Source organism: Schistocerca gregaria, chromosome 2 (genome assembly GCF_023897955.1).
Source record: "Schistocerca gregaria isolate iqSchGreg1 chromosome 2, iqSchGreg1.2, whole genome shotgun sequence".
In the NCBI taxonomy this organism is placed as follows: Eukaryota; Metazoa; Arthropoda; class Insecta; order Orthoptera; family Acrididae; genus Schistocerca; species Schistocerca gregaria.
The window spans coordinates 637,127,861-637,149,223 of NC_064921.1; the positions used below are offsets into that span (position 1 = coordinate 637,127,861).

General features: G+C 42.6%; 1 protein-coding gene across 1 annotated transcript in view; it reads right to left on the bottom strand.

Annotated features, from left to right (window-relative positions):
* Nucleotides 1–809: 809 nt before the first annotated feature.
* Nucleotides 810–21,363, bottom strand: part of LOC126334671 (esterase FE4-like) — a 79,966-nt gene continuing 59,412 nt past the window's right edge. The window contains exons 8-10 of the mRNA XM_049997136.1: nucleotides 19,558–19,723; nucleotides 15,327–15,459; nucleotides 810–3,858 (exon numbers count right to left, since the gene is read on the bottom strand). Of these exons, the coding sequence (XP_049853093.1) occupies nucleotides 3,654–3,858; nucleotides 15,327–15,459; nucleotides 19,558–19,723 (504 nt within the window). The 3' untranslated portion in view covers nucleotides 810–3,653. The remainder of the gene's footprint in view (nucleotides 3,859–15,326; nucleotides 15,460–19,557; nucleotides 19,724–21,363) is intronic.

Sequence of the window (21,363 nt, forward strand, 5' to 3'; positions counted from 1 at the left end):
AAGAAGTGGAGCATAATACTAAATAAGATCCACAGTGTAGTTGTAGTGAAGGAATTTTGTTACGTCGGAAGATAAATTACGCATGACGGACGAAGCAAGGGAAGTAAGAAACCGACAAGGACAGGCCATGGGGGCATTCCTAGCGAAAACTACCAGTATATGTTGAAAGTTAAGCGGACAGCTAAGTTAAGCAATGACAAACTTCTCGAGAGAGTCAATAGGAAACGTCGACTATATGTAGGGAGAGGACGACAGGACATGTGTTAAGCAATCTGATAGCAGGGAATAATTTCAATGGTAGTACACTTACCCTTGGGCAGCAAAAGCTGTAGGAGAAGGCAAATATTAGAATGTATCCAACAAATAACAGAAGACGTTGGGGGCCAGTGCTACTCTGAGATGAAGGGGATGGCGCAGGAGAGGGGCTCGCAGCAGGCCGTATCAAACGGCGTTAATAATAATATATAATAATAATAGCAATAATCTCAGAATTTGAGTTGTTAATCACAGTGTTAATATTAATATGTCAAACTGATATACGCTCACAAGTTTCAAAGACGGACGAGTTATCCACTAATTTTTAACGGGAAACAAGAGTAAGAAGAGTACACATGCATTAAGCCGCAAGATAACAATATTTTCAGTAGCTATATTTTTACGATTGTGTTTTAATTTAACCCATTTGGGAAAATAACTGGAAACAGATCATACTTATTAACTTTTCAAACAAATTATCTCTTGACTTCGCCACTTATGAAAGTAATATCCTTTTAAGGCCTAATTTCCTAAAAGATTACTCATGGTTCATATAGTATTAGTAGCAGTAGTAGTAGCTTTATTCATCTATAGATCACATTTACAAATACAGTGGAGAAATTATGCTATTACAATTTAATTATTAATTTATAGAGCCATTAACTTACTTACAGGCCTAGTTTGACAAGGATTGGAGGTGAAATTACCACGAGTTGCTTAGGGATTTCATGTTTCTAAGAAGTTTAATCGAAAACGGATAAGATTTTTCGGTTCTGGGCTTCAGGTTCGTTGTCACGTGGAATGGTTGTAACTTACTCGTGTAAACTTCAGAACACACTCTTCAAATCATATAAAGGTTTCATGCGTATTATGAAATCAGATATTTCTGAACACTTTTATTTTAGACTATGCTCCTATGATAGGACTTGATTGTGCAGTTAATGAAGTGGGTTCGAAGGGGTTCGAAGAAAATGAGGACTTTTTGCGTTGGGATAAGTTGCGTGTTGATGTGAGGAGAGGTGTACAGGATGTCGATAGTTCAAGTTACAGTTGGAAACGCTGTAGAAAGAGAACTACTGCATAGAATGACGTTAAATTTGAACAGTATATTGTTGATGCTGGGGAAAATGTCATGGAATAAAAACAAATTTATGAGAACTGGACCAATAGATGGCGCTGTAAGCTTCAGAATATGCGCGCCAACCCGATACGCGGCGCATGGATGTTCCTCTGTTTGCATCCGAAACGCCAAATATGATTGTGTCCATGACAGATCGCGTGCTACTGGTGAGCCTCTTTTACAAGACCGGTGACTGTGCACCAGTAGACCTGCAACTGTTCCGGACACTCAAGAGTATGAAAAAGAGCAGTGATACTGTGTCTGTTTAGTGTCTGGAGAAAATAGTTACAAAATTCGAAAAGACAATTTATTTTCAAGTGCAATGCCCAGAGGGAGGAAAGCAGTTTATCTGACGTCTGTTGAAGATGTGGCCATTGCAGGAGGGATCGAGCGGAGTCTGCAATCATGCCGCGCACGGTAAATTTCTCGTACGTTGGAAATGCCTTCAGGCAGGGTGCATAAAGTCCTACGAAACATCATGCATCGCTATCCATACAAAATCACCTATGTTCAGGAATTGCTTCCTGCTGACCTGCCAAGAAGAGAAATGTTTGCTTTGGATTTTCATGCTGGCTTGGAAGAGGAGAGTGAATAGCCATAGACATTATGTGGACAGGCAAAGCCCATTTCGAACAACATGTCAGTAAGTAGAACTGCAAAGCCTGAGCAACGAAAAATACGCATGCTCATCAACCGATACCACATCAATCTACAACGGTGACTGTGTTGCAGGTTGACGGCATCGTTTGTCGTAGGGTCGTATTTCTTCCAAGAAATGATCCTGCGAGCCCTGTTACCTGAAACATCAATGGTAAACGCTGTGAGAGTCCTTTGCGCACGAACGTCATTCCAACCCTGTGACAGCGTTGGTGTGAGGGTAGGATCATTTTCAAGCAAGATGGCTCTCCTCTGCACACTTCACTTCCAGTGAAGCAGCTGCTGCAGAGGCATTTCGAACATGCTGGATTTATCAGCCATCGTTTTCGTACAACCTGGCCCTCCAGCTCACCTGCTTTTAATCCGTGTGACTTCTAGCTGTGAGGTCATCTGAAAGATGTTGTCTTCAGTGCTCCAACTAGGAACGTAGCTGAACTGAAGCCGCGCATTGCTCAACGCATTCTGAACTTGACCCCTGAGACAGTTCGATCTGTTGTGGAACATGCTGCTTCTCGATTTCAGCTTGTGGCAGAAAACGGTGGACAACTTACTGAACATCTCTTGCGCCAGTCTCACAACAATTAGAAACGGATGTCATTTTGCTTTGTGTGCGGGTTTTGGCCTCAGGAAAGTCAAAAAATGTCATTTTGGTTTTTATGAGGTTTTTGGCCCCAGGGCAATTAAAAACCGATTTTCCCATCCTATGTGGTACGACGTTGCCGTGGTGAATGGGCTTAATTAACTAACAGTGCCACAACTGTTGCCTGCCAAACTTGTGTAGGCACGTGCATTGAGCCACTGAAACCCTAGCCGTCGTATTGCGATTCATCTGGCGTTTGTAGGCGACCCCATTTGCTTAAGACGCTTACAGCACCATGTATTGGTAAAATTTTCGTTAATTAATTTATTTTTGGCCCATGACATTTCCCTCTGCTACAATAATAATTTTTATAAATTCGACGCCGGCCGGTGTGGCCGAGCGGTTTTAGGCGCTTCAGTCTAGAACCGTGGGACTGCTACGGTCGCAGGTTCGAATCCTGTCTCGGGCATGGGTGTATGTGATGTCCTTATGTTAGTTAGGTTTAAGTAGCTCTAAGTTATAGGGGACTGACGACCTCAGATGTTAAGTCCCATAGTGCTCAGAGCCATTTGAACCATTTTTGAACAAATTCGACGTCATTCTGAGCGGTGGTCCCGTTTCTACAGATTTTTAAAACTGGAACTCTTTATTGACACCCTGTATATACAAGTCTAGGCTGAGTGCAGATCTCTGTACGGTTTGCCGTAATTTGTAGAATTTAGTTGCACACACACACTTAAAATCAGAGTGGGGGTGATTTGCAAGTGAGACCAACGGTAGAGCCTTGAGGCGTGTTGTTAGTGTCACAGATTTGAAACGATTTTGGCCATTTTTTTAGGTGGTGAGGAGGTGGGTTTGTTCATTTAATGGAATGTACGAATATGATTGTTCATCCGCATACATCATAAGACCTTGCCTTGTCAGTAACTTACTGTACTGACAGTGCTAATAGAATTAGATCTAGTTAGAAAAGAATTTAACAGTGCTTCACAAAGGCCATTCCAAATACACGAGTATCCTGTTTCCTACTGCAGAATGAGGCTAATCACTGTAGCGGGTGTACAAGCTGTCCCAGAAAGCGACCCGCTGGGCGAAAGGCCTGTGGGCGACGCTGAAGCCGCCGGGGCTGACCAGCAGGTAGGCGCCCGCCTCCTCGCTGAACGCCGGCCACCGCGCCGCCGCCGCCGCCGCCGCCGCCGCCGCCGCCTGCAGCTCTTTGCCCTCCGCCGCCCCAGGCGCCGGACTCCTGCAGGCAGTCAACAGGCTAGACGCGTCAGCCCACACCACAACGCTCTGCAGGCCGCGCTACCGGTTCACAGGGTACTAACTCTGCGTTCGAACAGGCCTCGGAAAGCCCAACGGTACCTACCAACCGCCGTGTCAACACCAAACGAAAGGCGTCACTGGATATGGAGGATCATGTGGTCGGCACACCGCTCTCCCGGCCGTTATCAGTTTTCGTGACCGGAGCCTCAACTTCTCAGTCAAGTAGCTCCTCAACTGGCATCACATGGGCTGAGTACACCTCGCTTGCCAATAGTGCTCGGTAGACCCGGAGTGTCACCCATTCAAGTGTTAGCCAAGCCCGACAGTGACGTGAACCAGGGTTAAAACTGCAGAAAGGCCGTCAGCCCAAAGGGTATTAACAGAGGGAAAATCTCACAGGCTGATAGTCTAGGTCTTATTCCTCTGCTTCTTTTTCTTCAGTTCAATGTCTTCTCACCTCTACTGAGACCTACTGCAGGTGGCTGAAGACTGCGCACTTTTCTAAAAAATTCCTGTTTCGTCTACGAAACCATACATCATCTCATAAATTGCCTTAAGTGTGGAGGTAGTTGTACCAGGTGATCAAAAAGTCAGTATAAATTTGAAAATTGAATAAATCACGCAATAATGTAGATAGAGAGGTACAAATTGACACACATGCTTGGAATGACATGGGGTCAGTCGGCAATTTTCGCACCATACAGATATCATTTCTAAATCGTTTTGCAATTGGTTTTGATCTTCTGATGACTTTACTAGACGAAAACGACAGCACCATCTGCAAACAACCTAAAACAGCTGCTAAGATTGTCTCCTAAATCATTTACATAGATCAAGGACAGCACCGGGCCCATAACGCCCTCTCGGGGAATGCTAGAAATAATTTCTGTTTCACTCGATGATTTTCCGTCAACCAATACTAACTGTGACCTCTGACAGGAAATACGAATCCAGTAACATAACTGAGACAATATTCCATAAACACACAATTTGATTACAAGCCGCTTTTGAGGTACGGTCTCAGAACCCTTCCGGATATCTAGAAATACGCAATCACTTTGTAATCCCTTGCCGACAGCACTCAACACTTTGCATGTGTAAAGAGCTAGTTGTGTTTCACAAGAATGATGTTTTCTAAGTCCATGTTGAGTGTGTAAATAAACCGTTCTCTTAGAGGTAATTCATAATGTTCAAACACAATATATCTTCCAAAATCCTGCTGAGTATCAACGTTAATACAGGGTGATTCAAAAATGCATGTAAATATTTTAAGGGTGTATTTGTGAGGTAAATATAAGACAAAAATGTTCTATACAATTTTTGCTATACTTGGCTTATTACAGAGTTATGAACAAAACATGATAATACATTCAATACAACGTAAAGTATTTACTTCCCAGAGTTCACAGTTTAATTACAGTGCATTTGGACTAAAAACGCAAACTGGTAAATAAACGTGACGTAACAAACTGAACCAATTCCTCGCGAATACAGCATTACTTTAGTTCCTGTTGATTGAACTAAATCAATGCAAAATAACTAAGGAAAATACGTGAAAAATTTACAGACTGTACTGTACTGTATTTGCACAAATCTTAATGCAATGCATGTTCAAAATGCTATCCCTGAACTTGCTGACAGACCCGTGCTCGTCGCCGAAATGATCTCTGCACATTACACAGTCCGTTCAACTCTCCACGAATAATTTCACAACCACCTTCAATTCTTTGTTGTAGCACTTCTCTGTTCGGTACTGCAGAAGAATACACCAATGTCTTTAGTCGGCCCCATAAATAAAAGTCTAAAGGGTTCAGGTCAGGTGATCTGGCTGGCCAAGCAATTGGTCCTCCGCGACCTATCCATCGATGTGGATACGCATCATTGAGGTACGCCCTTACGTTGCGGCTGTAATGGGTAGGAGCACCATCGTGCATAAACCACAAGGTGGCTCGTGTTGCAAGAGGGACATCCTGTAACAATCCAGGCAATTCCCCCTCCAAAAATTCGCGGTAAGCGTGCCCAGTCAGCCTTGGAGGTAGAACATGAGGTCCGAGTAAGTCATTCCCCACAATACCACACCAAATGTTTATGGAGAATTGATGTTGATATCCACGCACAATTCTCGCGCCAGGATTCTCGACAGCCCACTGGTGCATATTATGCGAATTGATTACACCCGCACGAGTAAACATGGCCTCATCTGTGAATAATATCCGCCGAATGAACATTGGATCATTCAAATGACGCTCTTGTAACCACTGGCAGAATTGCTGACGGCGAGGATAGTCTGCAGGTGTCAATTCGTGCACTTTGTGCAGGTGAAATGGATGCAACTGTTGTCTCCGAAGCACCCGCCATACAGTAGATTGTGGAAGTCGTACAGCTGAACTAATTTGTCTCGTACTGATTGCTGGATCTTGGTCTACCAGGTCCAAAACATGTTCCTCGACGTTCACTGCATGCTCAAGTGGTCGACGTGAATGTGGCCCAGGACGAATGCCATACTACCGCATACGTCTGTCCACAGATACAAACGTCTGATGACTTGGTAACCGTCGTCTTGGAAACAGCTCACTGTACCTTCGTCTTGCAGCAAGTGCGTTTCCATCTGCTGCACCATACACAAGGTGCATATCAGCATACTCACTGTTTGAGTACATCATGTGCACGAAACCTGTAGCCTTCCGACGATGAATGAACGACAGGAAGTACGTTTCCGTTACCAACAACATCAGCGCCATCTTCTGTACAGTAGGAGTAAACAGCAATTGCAAACACAAACAAACACTATTCATGCAGTTTCGAATCAACTGTTGGGAGATACGTATGTGCATTACGTACCAGAATATGGCATCCTGCTGCTTGCACTGACGTCGTTTTGATACGGACATGACTTTCGTATTTTAACGATAACTCTGGAATTAAACGTTTATGGAAAAACATTTATAGAACATTTTTGTCTTATATTTACCTCACAAATACACCCTTAAAATATTTACATGCATTTCTGAATCACCCTGTATATTGTCCTGTAGTTTAGTGGGTTACTCGTTTTGCCTTTCTTGAATATTAGTGTCACGTGTGTAACTGTCCAGTCTTTGGCAACTGATCTTACGTCGAGCGAGCAGTTGTACATGATTAAGTATGAAGCTATTGTATCAGCATGCTCTGAAAGGAACCTAATTGGTATACTGTCTTTACCGGAAGACTTGGTTTTATTAAGTAATTTACACTGATTCACTACTCTGATGATATCTACTTCCAACTTACTCATGTTGGCAGCTGTTCTTCATTCGACTTCTGGAATATTTACTTCGTCTTCTTCGGTGAAGGAATTTCGCAAGGCTGTGATTAGTAGCTCTGCTTCAGCAGCACTGTCAACGATAGTATTTCCATTGCTACCGCTCAGAAAAGGCATTGATAGTGGTTCAAATGGTTCAAATGGCTCTGAGCACTATGGGACTCAACTGCTGTAGTCATCAGTCCCCTAGAACTTAGAACTACTTAAACCTAACTAACCTAAGAACATCACGCACATCCATGCCCGAGGCAGGATTCGAACCTGCGACCGTAGCAGTCGCACGGTTCCGGACTGCGCGCCTAGAACCACGAGACCACCGCGGCCGGCGACATTGATAGTGTTTTTCCGCTAGTATACTTTACATACGGCCAGAATCTCTTTCGACTTTCTGCCAGGTTTAGAGACAAAGTTTCGTTTTGGAAACTGTTATAAGCATTCTCGCATTGACGTCAGCGCTAAATTTCGAGCTCATGTAAAATATCACCGATGTTGGGAACTTTGCGCTCCTTTAAATTTGGCTTGCGTTTTTCGTTGTTTCTGGAACAGTGTTCTAACCTGTTTTGTGTAGCATGGGGGATTAGCTCTGCCGTTTGTTGATTACTTGGTATAAATCTCTCAATTGGTGTCGATACTATTTCTTCGAATTGAGGCCACATCTGGTCTACACTTACCTTGCTTTTTTGGAAGGGATGGAGATTGTCTTTCAGGAAGACGTGAAGCGAATTTTTATCTGCTTCCTTGAACATACATTTTTTGTTTATTTTTGAAGGGTTTGGGAGTTGCGGCATTCAGTCTCGCTACGACAACCCTGTGATCACTAATCGCTGTATCCATTTTGACTCTCGTTATTAGGTCATGATTATTTGTTGCTAAGAGATCAAGTGCGTTCTTATAACCGTTTACTGTTCGAGTGGGTTCATGAACTAATTGCTCGAAACAATATTCAGAGAGTGCGTTTAGCATGTTTCAGATGTTTTAAATACGTATTTTCGCCAACATATCCAGGGTAAAATGAGGTCACCACCAACGACAATAGCATGAGTCGGGTAAGTGTTTGAAATTAAATTCATGTTTTCAGAAATTGTATAATTTGAGTTTGGAGGTCGGTAAAAGGATCCACCTATTATTTTATTCCGGTTGCCAGGAATTACGTCTACCCATACTAAGTGATCGGAACTATCAACTTCAATTCGCTACAAGATAAACCGCTTCTAACATCAACAATCACGCCACCGCCAAATGTATTCAGCCCATCCTTCGTGTGAAGGTCCCCTGGTAAGGTGTTTCTCCGAGATATCGTTTCCTCAGAGTACCGGTCTAGTCCCGCAAGGTACACAGGTAAGCCACGCAGGACAGAGGTACTAGCGTAAATGAAGCTGTGAGGGGTTAAGGGGTGTCGCCATTTTTGGATAGCTCAGTCAGTAAGAGCATTGTCGACGAAAGCTTCCGCGTTCCCTATTCGGCACGCAGATTTAATCTGCCAGCAAGTTTCAAAATACTGCATACTTCGTTACGCAGTTGTAGACTCATTTTTGAGTGATATACGCTTTCTTGATATTTTGAATCGGATCCATTTTAGCCGGCTCGTGTACTCCTTCATTAAATCAATTGTAGGAGTAGCAATTTCCAATAGCTATATTTGCTCTAGCGCCGCTTCTGCAGAAAATACAGCGTCATCGGCGAAAGTCACAAAATCAAACGTAATTTATAATGTCCTGAATCCAACTCAAACCTTATATTTTATATTATTCTCTGTTGACTGCTTTCTACATTCTTTCATTCTCCGGAACATACTTGAGTAAAAGTAAGGGCCACTGTCATCTTTTGTCAATAATATTTATGTAGGTCACATTTCTGATAGCTCACTCTATTTTTTTAACCCTTTAGTTAGCAGAATGTGTCTGTGATCATTTGTTGTATATGATCTAGAGACTTGCTTTTAACACCAGATTCGCTCTGTGCTATAGTAATCATTCTATACTCAATATAATGTTCTGTAAAATCACGTTTAACAGTCTCTAAAGTCTTCTCGGGCATCCCGAACTGTAACTATTACTGCCGCCATAAGTGGAGACGACTGGAAAGATCTGCAAATAAAAAAGCTAGTGAAGCGTATTGTGCTTCAGGATAAGAACGCACTGTAGGCGGTGGATCAACGAGTATATGCAGATGCGCGATGGTACTAGATTTTGCTCTACACGCACGACCAGTGGTGGACGAACGTCTCTGCCTCATAGTTTTCAGAAGTTTGTACCAAACTGTTATCGTCATTACACGTATGTTGTTGCAGTACTGATTACCACAGGGACCACCACACATTCCAAGTTTAGCTTCTGAAGAGGCACAAAACCATTTTTCAGGAGCACAGTCCAGCGCATGTAGTTTCTATGTGCCGCATGTACGAGCAGCTCTCTTTATTTACGCTGGGAATGTTTGAAACGACATTGCCAACGTGTTGTGGAGGATTGATGTGTTCGTTTGACAGGGATATGAATTAACTGTTAGTTACTGGAACTCATATTAAACAACCAATAGCTCCTATGACACAAGAATTGATGGAACTGTTTCGAATCGTTAACTCAACATCCTCAGTGCAATGTTGAACGAAATGCTACTATCTCATAACGTATTTCCGAATGCTGTGGTTGTCGCTACACACAAACGCAGCGATAAGGGAAATATTTAATGGCTGAGAATGATCTGTTACGATTGAAAATTAGTAAAGTGAATCGTCACAGCAGCCCTTGGTTAAGTATAGTGCTAGGCATGGAGTATTTTTTCGGTGGTGGAGCATTTGCACTGTTCCAGTCGAAATTTCTGATATGGTCTGGTTGAACAGGGGCCGCGGGAATTTTAAACATCTTTTCTCTGTGCTCTGGCGGTGGTAACTATTTTATTTTTGACACTTTTTTTATACGCTAAGGATACTGATAATCTAGTTTCACCTTGACAAACAGTCGTCTAAACAATGTTAACCAGAGAGATAAATGTTTCTAGAATAGTAGTTCTAGATAAGTTTTACCGCTCTTCGTGGATTCTGCCAGCATTAGTACACAAATTCCTACACCACGAAGATAACGTGCTACAAAGGCGAAATTTAATCGAAAGGAAGAAGATGCTGTGATATGCAAATGATTACCATTTCAGAGCATTTACACAAGGTTGGCGATGGTGGCGACACCTACAACGTGCTGACATGAGGAAAGTTTCCAACCGATTTCGCCGGCCGCAGGTGGCCGAGCGGTTCTAGGCGCTTCAGTCTGGCACTGCGTGACCGCTACGGTAGCAGATTCGAATCCTCCCTCGGGCATGGATGTGTGTGATGTCCTTAGGAGAGTTAGGTTTAAGTAGTTCTAAGTTCTAGGGGACTGATAACCTCAGATGTTAAGTCCCATAGTGTTCAGAGCCATTTGAACCAAGCCAACCGATTTCTGATACAGAAACAGCAGCTAATCGGCGTTGCATGGTGAAACGTTGTTGTGATGCCTCGTGTAAGCAGCAGAAATGCGTAGCATCACGTTTCCGACTTTGATAAAGGTCGGATTGTAGCCTATCGCGATTGCGGTTTATCGTATGGCGATATTGCTGCTCGCGTTGGTCGAGATCCAATGACTGTTAGCAGAATATGGAATCGGTGGGTTCAGGAGGATAATACGGAACGCCGTGCGTATCTCAACGGCCTCGTATCACTAGCAGTCGAGATGACAGGCATCTTATCCGTAGGGGTGTAACGGATCGCACAGCCACGTCTCGATCCCTGAGTCAACAGATGGGGACGTTTGCAAGACAACAACCATCTGCACGAACAGTTCGACGACGTTTGCAGCAGCATGGACTATCGGCTCGGAGACCAAGGCTGCAGTTACCCTTAACGCTGCATCACAGACAGGAGCGCCTGCGATGGTGTACTCAACGACTAACCTGGCTGCACGAATGGCAAAACGTAATTTTTTCGGATGAATCCAGGTTCTGTTTTCAGCATCATGATGGTCACATCCGTGTTTGGCGACATCGCGGTGAACGCCCACTGGAAGCGAGTATTCGTCATCGCCATACTGGCATATCACCCGGCGTGATGGTATGGGGTGCCATTGCTTACACGTCTCGGCCACCTCTTGTTCGCATTGACGGCAATTTGAACAGTGGACGTTACATTTCAGATGTGTTACGACCCGTGTCTCTACATTCGATCCCTGCGAAACCCTACATTTCAGTAGGATAACGCACGACCGCATGTTGCAGGTCGTGTACGGGCCTTTCTGGATAGAGAAAATGTTCGACTGCTGACCTGGCCAGCACATTCTCCAAATCTCTCACCAATTGAAAATGTCTGGTCAATGGTGGTCGAGCAACTGGCTCGCCACAATACGCCAGTCACTACTGTTGATGAACTGTGGTATCGTGTTGAAGCTGCATGGGCAGCTGTACCTGTATACTCCATCCAAGCTCTGTTTTGACTCAATGCCCAGGCGTATCATGACCGTTATTACGGCTAGAGGTGGTTGTTCTGGGTACTGATTTCTCAGGATCTATGCACCCAAATTGCGTAAGAATGTAATCACATGTAAATTCTAGTATAATATATTTGTGCAGTGAATACCCGTTTATCATCTGCATTTCTTCTTGGTGTAGCAATTTTAATGGGCAGTAGTGTATGTTATCAACTAATTTCTCAAAAATAATTGCAGACCTAAAAATCATTTACGATTACGACGCTAAATATTTTATAAGCAACATAAATTGAATGAACCCCAGGATTTGTTCCAGTACACATAATCTGTGCAGACTTTGATGCCAGAGTAGACCTACTTTATCCAAATATTGAGAAAGGCAATATACAATAATAACTCTCCTATAACAAGGCCCCCAGAGTAGACAACAAGGCCCCCGGAGTAGACAACCTTCCATTGGAACTACTGACGGCCTTGGGAGAGCCAGTCCTGACAAAACTCTACCATCTGGTGAGCAAGATGTATGAGACAGGCGAAATACCCTCAGACTTCAAGAAGAATATAATAGTTCCAATCCCAAAGACAGCAGGTGTTGACAGGTGTGAAAATTACCGAACTATCAGTTTAATAAGTCACAGCTGCAAAATACTAACGCGAATTCTTTACAGACGAATGGAGAAACTAGTAGAAGCCGACCTCGGGGAAGATCCGTTTGGATTCCGTAGAAATGTTGGAACACCTGAGGCAATACTGTCCCTACGACTTACCTTAGAAGCTAGATTAAGGAAGGGCAAACCTACGTTTCTAGCATTTGTAGACTCAGAGAAAGCTTTTGACAATGTTGACTGGAATAGTCTTTTTCAAATTTTGAAAGCAGCAGGGGTAAGATACAGGGAGCGACAGGCTATTTACAATTTGTACAGAAACCAGATGGCAGTTATAAGAGTCGAGGGACATGAAAGGGAAGCAGTGGTTGGGAAGTGAGTGAGACAGGGTTGTAGTCTTTCCCCGATGTTATTCAATCTGTATACTGAGCAAGCAGTGAAGGAAACAAAAGAAAAATTCGGAGTCGGTATTAAAATCCATGGAGAAGAAATCAAAATGTCGAGGTTCGCCGATGACATCGTAATTCTGTCAGAGACAGCAAAGGACTTGGAAGAGTAGTTGAACGGAATGGATTGTGTCTTGAAAGGAGGATAAAAGATGAACATCAACTTAAAGTAGTAAAGAAGTTTTGCTATTTGGGGAGCAAAATAACTGATGATGGTCGAAGTAGAGAGGATATAAAATGTAGACTGGCAATGGCAAGGAAAGCGTTTCTGAAGAAGAGAAATTTTTTAACATCGAGTATAGATTTAAGTGTCAGGAAGTCATTTCTGAAAGTATTTGTATGGAAGTGAAACATGGACGATAAATAGTTTGGACAAGAAGAGAACAGAAGCTTTCGAAATGTGGTGCTACAGAAGAATGCTGAAGATTAGATGGGTAGATCACATAACTAATGAGGAAGTATTGAATAGGACTGGGGAGAAGAGAAGTTTGTGGCACAACTTGACGAGAAGAAGGGATCGGTTGGTAGGACATGTTATGAGGCATCAAGGGATCACCAATTTAGAATTGGAGGGCAGCGAGGAGGGTAAAAATCATAGAGGGAGACGAAGAGATGACTACACTAAGCAGATTCAGAATGATGTAGGTTGCAGTAGGTAGTGGGAGATGTAGAAGCTTGCATTAGATAGAGTAGCATGGAGAGCTGCATCAAACCAGTCTCAGGACTGAAGACCACATCAAACAACAACAACAACATCGGCATTTTATTGTTGAAAGAAGTATAATATTACAGGTGGTACATGTTCAACCTGTTGTGGACTGGGAGTGTCCAATTTAATGAAAGTGTCTCGGAGAGACTGAGGAGGAGGACGGAGAACGGGAAGAACAGGAGATGGACAGAGAGAAGGGAGAGGAGCAGATGAGGAGAAAGAAAATAGGAAGAGATGGTCAGAGAAGAGAGAGGAGGGGATGGACAGAAAGGTGCAGGAGTAGATGGATAGGGAGTGGGGGTGGAGGGGGTGGGCAGAGATGGGGGAAGGAGGAGATGCTCAGACAGAGGGGGAAGTAGGATATGGACTAATATAAGACTGGATTAAATATGGTCCTGGGAAACGCCGGGTATTCAGTCATTATAATAATCTCCGTGGAAACGTTTTAAACGATTATCGTGGTTGGTTCTTCCGTCATCTGTGTCGTAGTACTGCCCACACAAGCGAAATAATCTTATTTTGGTCCTCCGTTCTTTCAAAAAAACTGCTGCAATACCGATCCCCATTTTGATATATCTCTGCTCTATCTACCGTACACCCACAAACTGATAGACGCCCTCCTCACGCTGTGCTGGCACTAAACTTGTGCATAGTGGTTCAGTACAGCTCAGCATGGCAAGACAGTCATTTCGTAACAACTTCGGCACACACGGATGGTGTACTGATAGGCTGCCTATGTTTGCATCCGTCGGTCACAAAACACTCCGAGCCGAATTCGACCGACTTGTACCGGCTTCAGCCAACCCTGAACTAAGGAGTCCTCAGGGAGGTCATGAACAAACTATAGTGTATGCAAAATAAAACTGTCCAGGAAAATACTTCATGCCCCTTAAGATAGGCAAACACAACTTAAGTTACATCACTCGCATCACATTTACATTTCTGCGATTATTTAGGAGCGCTTGAACCAAATGCTTTTTCTTCACATATGATTGGCTATAATCTTTAGTTGGTAATTCCACTATATCTTGCAGCCAATACACTAACCGGAGTAGAAAATTATCTTGCTTAGTCGTAAGACTGTTGCGTTGTAAGGTTTATTTGAGACAGCAGTAGGAATTGACTGTATTCTAAATGGATGCTGGGCGTTTGGTAGAAGTTTGGAGTGCGTTTAGCCTTTGGCATCGCCTTCTCTACGTGATCTTAATCAGCCCCACCGTACGGATGCGACATGGACCTACAAATCTCCTCTGTCACAATACATGAGAATAATGAGTTGCTACACACGGAAAAGCAGCAAAGGCAGAGCTTCTAGCAGGAACTGCAGCAACTAAAGTATGATTATTATGTCTGTCACATATTTTCAAAAGCTCCAGCGACCAGGATAGAACAATGCCACAAATCATCTTTTATATATAAAAGTGAACAGCTATTTCTAAATGAAAGAAGTGAATGCAAGTACTGCTCACGTCTGTAGTTCCTGGAATGAAAACAGTTATTGGAACACAAGTGAAAGTACATTTAAGTACATTTAAGTACATCTGATTTACAGAAAAATTTAAGAATATGCGTATACATTTTTCGAGAAGCAGATCAGGATTTAAACCATTCTGAGGTAAACAAAAAAGAGCTCGTGTACGATTCATATGAGCATGCAGTCAACCTATCGCAATATTTTTAGTCTTTGTTACACCCAAATAGACGTTGCCGCTCTGGGTCAAACAGCACATGCAGCACACTTTCCGTTGCTGAATACGTCCAGTTTCACCCAGAACTCATAAAAATCTGGAGTGCAACATTTGCAAGCAATTACAGAATGTGTCCAGAAATGTTATCGTTGGATTTCTACCATTGCGAAACTGCATTCGTTGAACTCTTATATTAATTCCAAAGAATTACCCTCACATCGGATAGTGGAGTTCTGAATCCTTCTTACCCTGTCTTGGCGAAGTCTGTCCATAGTCGTGTCATCGTGTCAATGATCTTCCCATCGGGAGAACTTGGTTCTGGTATCTCAGGATAGAGTACACATCGAAACAGGTATCCCAAGTCTGTTCCATGGCCGGCAGCTGCAACAGATGAAGTGAATATCTAAAATATGGACGAACTGCAAGCCCATAATTTAAAAATTAAACACACATTTGGCAGTAGAGGATAACTGCAAGTTACTGGACAATATCTGAAGACTACACCTTCATCAATACTGAATATATTATTTATACATTCCCTTATCTTTATCGCAGATATAAAGCTTCCAACTTCTGTAATCTGATTTACAGCTAGAGGGAAACCTGTACCGAACTCATGGATGCTCCTGGAACTACTACTGATTGAGTCTCTTAGAATTATACTAGAATGTGCACGAAGATAGTGTTAGATTCATAAGTATGTGTAACTCGCTGAATCGAAATACGAACGTGGAGGCATTACGATTTATTTTCACACAATAAGAGTTGCCGTACAGACAATACAGTTTGCTGGAGTCTCCCTTGAGAACTGTACGATGTGCAGCATAAAAATGACGCAGGTTGTTTTGGATCAGTTCTATTTTTCTGTGTAACTGTTAATCGAATCCACTGAACAGCTAAACATCAGTGGCGGTGTTGTTTCAATTTTTCGTAGTACTGCTGGAAAGTGACAATTCGAATATCTTCCAGTTCGTCGCTTCGAATGTCTTCGACACTACAAACATGACATTCTCTCCTGTAGTAGTTGTCTAGGTGAATATCAGAAAGGCTACGCGGACTGAGACCCAGCGAATAAAAGGATGTCGAATCACGGAATCTCCTTGCTCGTCAATTGTTGATGAAATGGCTATCTGATAAGGAGCACTTCCACGGTACAGCAGTCGAAGACTCGCAGTGATTAGTCTGTCGTGGAATCGTCCATTTTCTGAGTCTTTCTAGAAGCTTGAATGACTTTACAGGAGACGAAAGTTCTTAGAGGTGCCAAATAATAGTTATGACTTCCTCATTCAAGCTTCATTCGGTTCCACACTTCACTCTGAATTTTTTTCTGGTTTATACTGGAAATCTAAAATTTACCTCCAATGGTAACACAACTCATGAAATTGATGTCATTTTAGAGTCTGTTGAGGTTGTCATCGTATTAGGCTGTGATGCTTTCTCTTGCCATTTTGTCTTTCTCATATCCGGAGTGTGATGTTAGCCAAAGCTCGGTCGAGAGTCAACCTCAACCGTTTCACTTTTCGATCAGTTTACGATGAGTAAGGCCGCCCTTAGTTTCTTATTCTATTGCTTCTGAATCCTTCAAAAATGATTCGAGTCACTAAAAAATTTGTAGTCTGAAGAGGGAAAATTTTCTATAGACTCAGAACAAATTTTTGTTAGTGAAACTCATTGCTCTTAACCATATTATCTACTAGGACACTTTATTTAAAAAAAGGAGGAGATATAATTCCCTGTCAACGATGAAATTATTACAATCAGAGCACAGATTCGGATTGGGCAAGGTAGGAAAACGAAATAAGCCGTGACCTTCTGCCTTCATCGATTAGCGTAATCATAGACAACCTGAATTGAGATGGCAAAAAAAAAAAGATTTGAACGTATGTTCTTCGGATGATGAGTCCATCGTCTTAAATAATGTATCAAATCTCCTGACTTACTGCTTTTCTTCTTTTTTTTTTTTTTAAGTGTAATACATTACACAACTTCATTCAGTTGTATTGATACATGACGAGGTTGAAAATTGTACTAGACATCTAGGAAGGAGTGACCAAGAAATGTGTAGGGAATGTGTCAGTTCCATAGTTGAGCCACTTCATTCCAATGGTGACAGACTCGTTACTTCTCTACCACGCTTAGTGCGCATGCTTAAGAGCAAATAGTGAAAGTTGTTTTCCGTTACCACGGCGTGAAAACTGATCCTTTACGTTTCGGGAGTGCAGCCACATAAACTGTACTTCTTCTAATAGAATTTCGACCTAGGACCTCCCGAAATATAATGAATTAACCGAATATGACAAATTATTTCTTCAAATATTTTTCTGAAATGGAAAGAGCTCTTTGTTCCCTCCACATTTTGTATTTCTACTTTGCAAAGGTTAATAATCGTGAGAGTTCCAGTTCCTGTTTGTGACAAATATCTGATGTGCCCCTTTTCTTACCGCAGTAGTACAAACTAGTGTGCTACATTGCCAAGTACACATTCCGCAGATGGCAGGCAGGTGTCAGAGAAGCTACGGTTGACAAGGTACTGGATAGTTTCTACACAGCGGGGAGCGGAACAACAGCGGCAGTCAGGCAATTCAACAGAGAAAAGATTCTACGGAATAATTGATGTGGATCCCATATAAATTTCACTTGTTACACAACTAATAGGCTGGGAAACTCAGAGCAGCTATTAATCTTGGCATTGACTGAGAAAGTTGCTGGATGTCCTCCTGAGGGATATCGTACCAAAATCTGTCGAGTTGGGGTATTAGATCGACAAAATAAGATGTTTGGAAGGCCCTGGCCGTAATGCTACAAACTTTTTCAGGTAGGGAGAGATCCGGCGACCTTGACGGCCAAGGTGACGTTTTTCCAGCACGAAGTCAAGCAGTAGAAAGTCTGTCCGTTTGTAGGCGGGCGTTATCTTGCTGAAACGCAAGCCCAGGATGGCTTGCCATGAAAGGCAACAAAACGGAAAGCAGAATATCGTCAGAGTACCGCTGTGGTGTAAGGACGCCACGGATGACAACAAACGGATCCTGCTATGAAGTTAAATGGCACCGCAGACCGTTACTCCTCGTTGTCAGGCCGTAAGGCGGCCGACGGTCAGGTTGGTATTTCACCGCTTTCTGGGGCGTCGCCAGACATTTCTTAGCTGGCCATCTGGTCTCAGCGGGACACATCACACAATTCTACTCCAGTCTGTGAGATTCCAGGCCGAAGACGTGTCCGGAGACGCTCTGGGCAGTGGTGGTATACCAGCCTGACCGTCGCCTGACGTAATTCGAGAACTGGGAATGGTAGTCTGGGAGTTTCTACTGCTTGTCTTCGTGCTTACCAAACCATACCTCCACCGGCAAAGTTGCCTGATCTCTCCGCAATCGAGAAAGTTTAGGGTATTAAGGGCACGGCTCTCCAACCATCTCAGAGATTTTGAACATCTAACCCGCCAATTGGACAGAATGTAGCACAGTATCCCTCAGGAGGACACCCAAGGCCTCTATCAATCAATACCAAGCCGAATAACTGCTTGCATAAGGACTATAGTTGGACCAACGCATTGTTCATGCTCAATTTGTGAAGTTCTTTCTCTCTTATAAATCATCCAATTTTTCTGAAACTGCAAATCATCCACCGAGTACCGCCCCAATCGGATGCTTGCTTCGTGGTGTGCCTTTTTTTGTAGATGACAGCATAAAGGGAAACATCTTTCTTCACCAAGTGATTTGCTATAGGACACCTGAAAACGATGGATCAATGGTAAGTTCCACAGCTCGTGGAGGGAGAGAAGGAACATAAATTCATTTCCCAAACGGATGATGTCCCCACCACACTGATAAGCCAAAATTTGGGAGTAACTAAATTGTGACCTAGTATGTCGATGGATTGATTTTACGTCATCTGCAGTCAATAGTCTCCGCACTTTGACGTCTTGTTCACTGTGTTTCTCAGAGTTTGAGCTATTTCTATGCGGTTTTGCCAAGAACCAAACATACATTCATATACCTCCAAATGTGTTGACAGACTTGATATGGCGTTAATATCACACCCATCAGGAACGCCATTGCGGACATGCTTGAGAGACCTTAGGGGAAGTGGGTTTCAGTCTTGGCAGTCAATTCCATAGCACTATGTTTGTGAATGTGTCCTACATGTAAAAATATGCAGAAGCCGCTTACTTTTTGTCGTTAGCTATTATCAGTATCAGTCCCTGGAAGGTATCAGATCGACCAGAAGCTGGAAGCAGAGAATGTGCCTCGGAATTGAGGGTACTCGTTAGAATGTCAGAGTACAAGTTTCAAACTTACGGCTTTGGGAAACTGGTACGATCAAATAATTACGTTCAGTATCGATGAAATATAGTCTTATCAAACTATCCAATAATTTGCACCACTCATTGATTTTGCTTTTTTATACTCTATATTTTTATGCTTAGTCACTGATTTTTTATATTCATTCAACTGTTGAACGGAGAACAAAATTGTCGTGTACCATCAGTTTTATCCGCCTGTTGCTTCACCTCTTCTGGAACTGTATCTCCTAGGACCATTTTTCTGAAGGTATCTAATTTGTAAAAGTACACAGGTGCCACAGACTTAGCGCTGTGAGCTGTTGCCGCTCTCACTGCGGGGAAGGTGAACATCGCGTCGCCTCGCAGCTGAAAACAGAGAATCTATCTTAGAACAGCCTCGCCTGCATCGCTAAATGAAATGGTCAAATAATTCTATAGTAATGTGTAATCAATGTTCATTGCGCAACCTAAAATAGAGTAAAAATAAAAAATATCACTCCTAAGACATCTGCCAGACCTGCTGAGATACTTGGGAGAATATAGACCGATAAAAGTATTCTATCTGAGGTATGATATATGAGACAGGCGAAATGCTCTCATATTTCAAGTAGAGTGCAATAATTCCAATTTCAAATATTTCGACTGCTGACACGTGTGAATGTAATCGAACCGTCAATTACACACATTATTTACAGAAGAAATAAAACTCTGGTAGAAGTAGGCTATGCGAAAGATCAGTTTATGTTCTGAAGAAATTTAAGAATATGAGATTCAATACCGAGACTAAGAGTTAGAAGACAGTCTAGACTAAGGAAAGGTAAATCTAAGTGTATAGCATTTGTATATTAATAGATAAAGCTTTTGACAATTACGATTGGAATACATTATTTGAAATTCTAAAGGCTGCAGAGATCAAATACGGAGATCAAAAGAATCTATACAACTTGCTCAGCAACCAGGCTGCAGATTAGCAGGATACTAAAGAGAAGCAGTAACTCACTAGGAAGTAAGGTAAAATGGAAGCTTATGTCCGATGTTATACAATCTGTGCATTGAGCCGGTAATAAAGGAAACCAAGGTGCATTATGGAAATGGAATTAATATTCAGGAAGGAGACAAAAAAATACTTTGCGGCTTGCCGACTACGCTGAAATTCTATCTGAGACGGCGAAGGACTTGAAATATCGTTGAAGCGGGGTGCATAATACTTTGAAAACAGGTTAACCGATGAACATATATAGAAGCAAAACGAGGATGATGAAATGTAAGTCAGAAGAATCTGTTGCAATTGAATTAGAAAAGTAGTACATGGACAGAAAACCAACTGATGGTGGACAAAGTAGAGAGTGTTTAAAATGCAGATTGTTAATAGCAAGAAAATGGTTTCTGTCCACAGGAATCTGTTGACATCTATTGTAAGTTTCTTCTTCTTCTTAGGTATTCAACCATTAGCAGTTCGTCATGCATTTGTGTCTTCGGCCTTCCTTTTGAGAATGGTATAGGCGCTGCAGCAGGTATCCTCTACGATCTGGTTGATGTATTCTAGTCTCGGTCTGCCTCTTGTATTTATCTCTTCTACAGTCCCTTCAATGACACTTTTAATGATACCACCGTGTCTCAGCAGACGGTAACCCATGTTTCCTTCTGTGTTCGGTTACCTGCAGGAGACAAGGCTTCTCTTCCTCCACTCTGTGGAGTACGTCTTCGTTTGACAGCTTATCTATCCAGGGTATCTTGAGCATTCAGCTGTAGCACCCTCTCGAAGGCTGTTATTTTATGTTTTTCTGCTTCTCCGAGTGTTTCACCTCCTTACAACACCACACTCCAAGCGAAAGTCTTTATGAGGTTTGTCCTGCAATGTTTGTCTATGTTTGCGGATGTGAAAACGTTTCTTCTCTTGTTAAAATCGGCTTTCGCCGATGGATTCGACTTGTAATATCCTTCCTTTGCCTTCCGTCTGATATAATTTTGCCTCCTAGGGAGGCAAAGGATTCAACCGTCTCCAG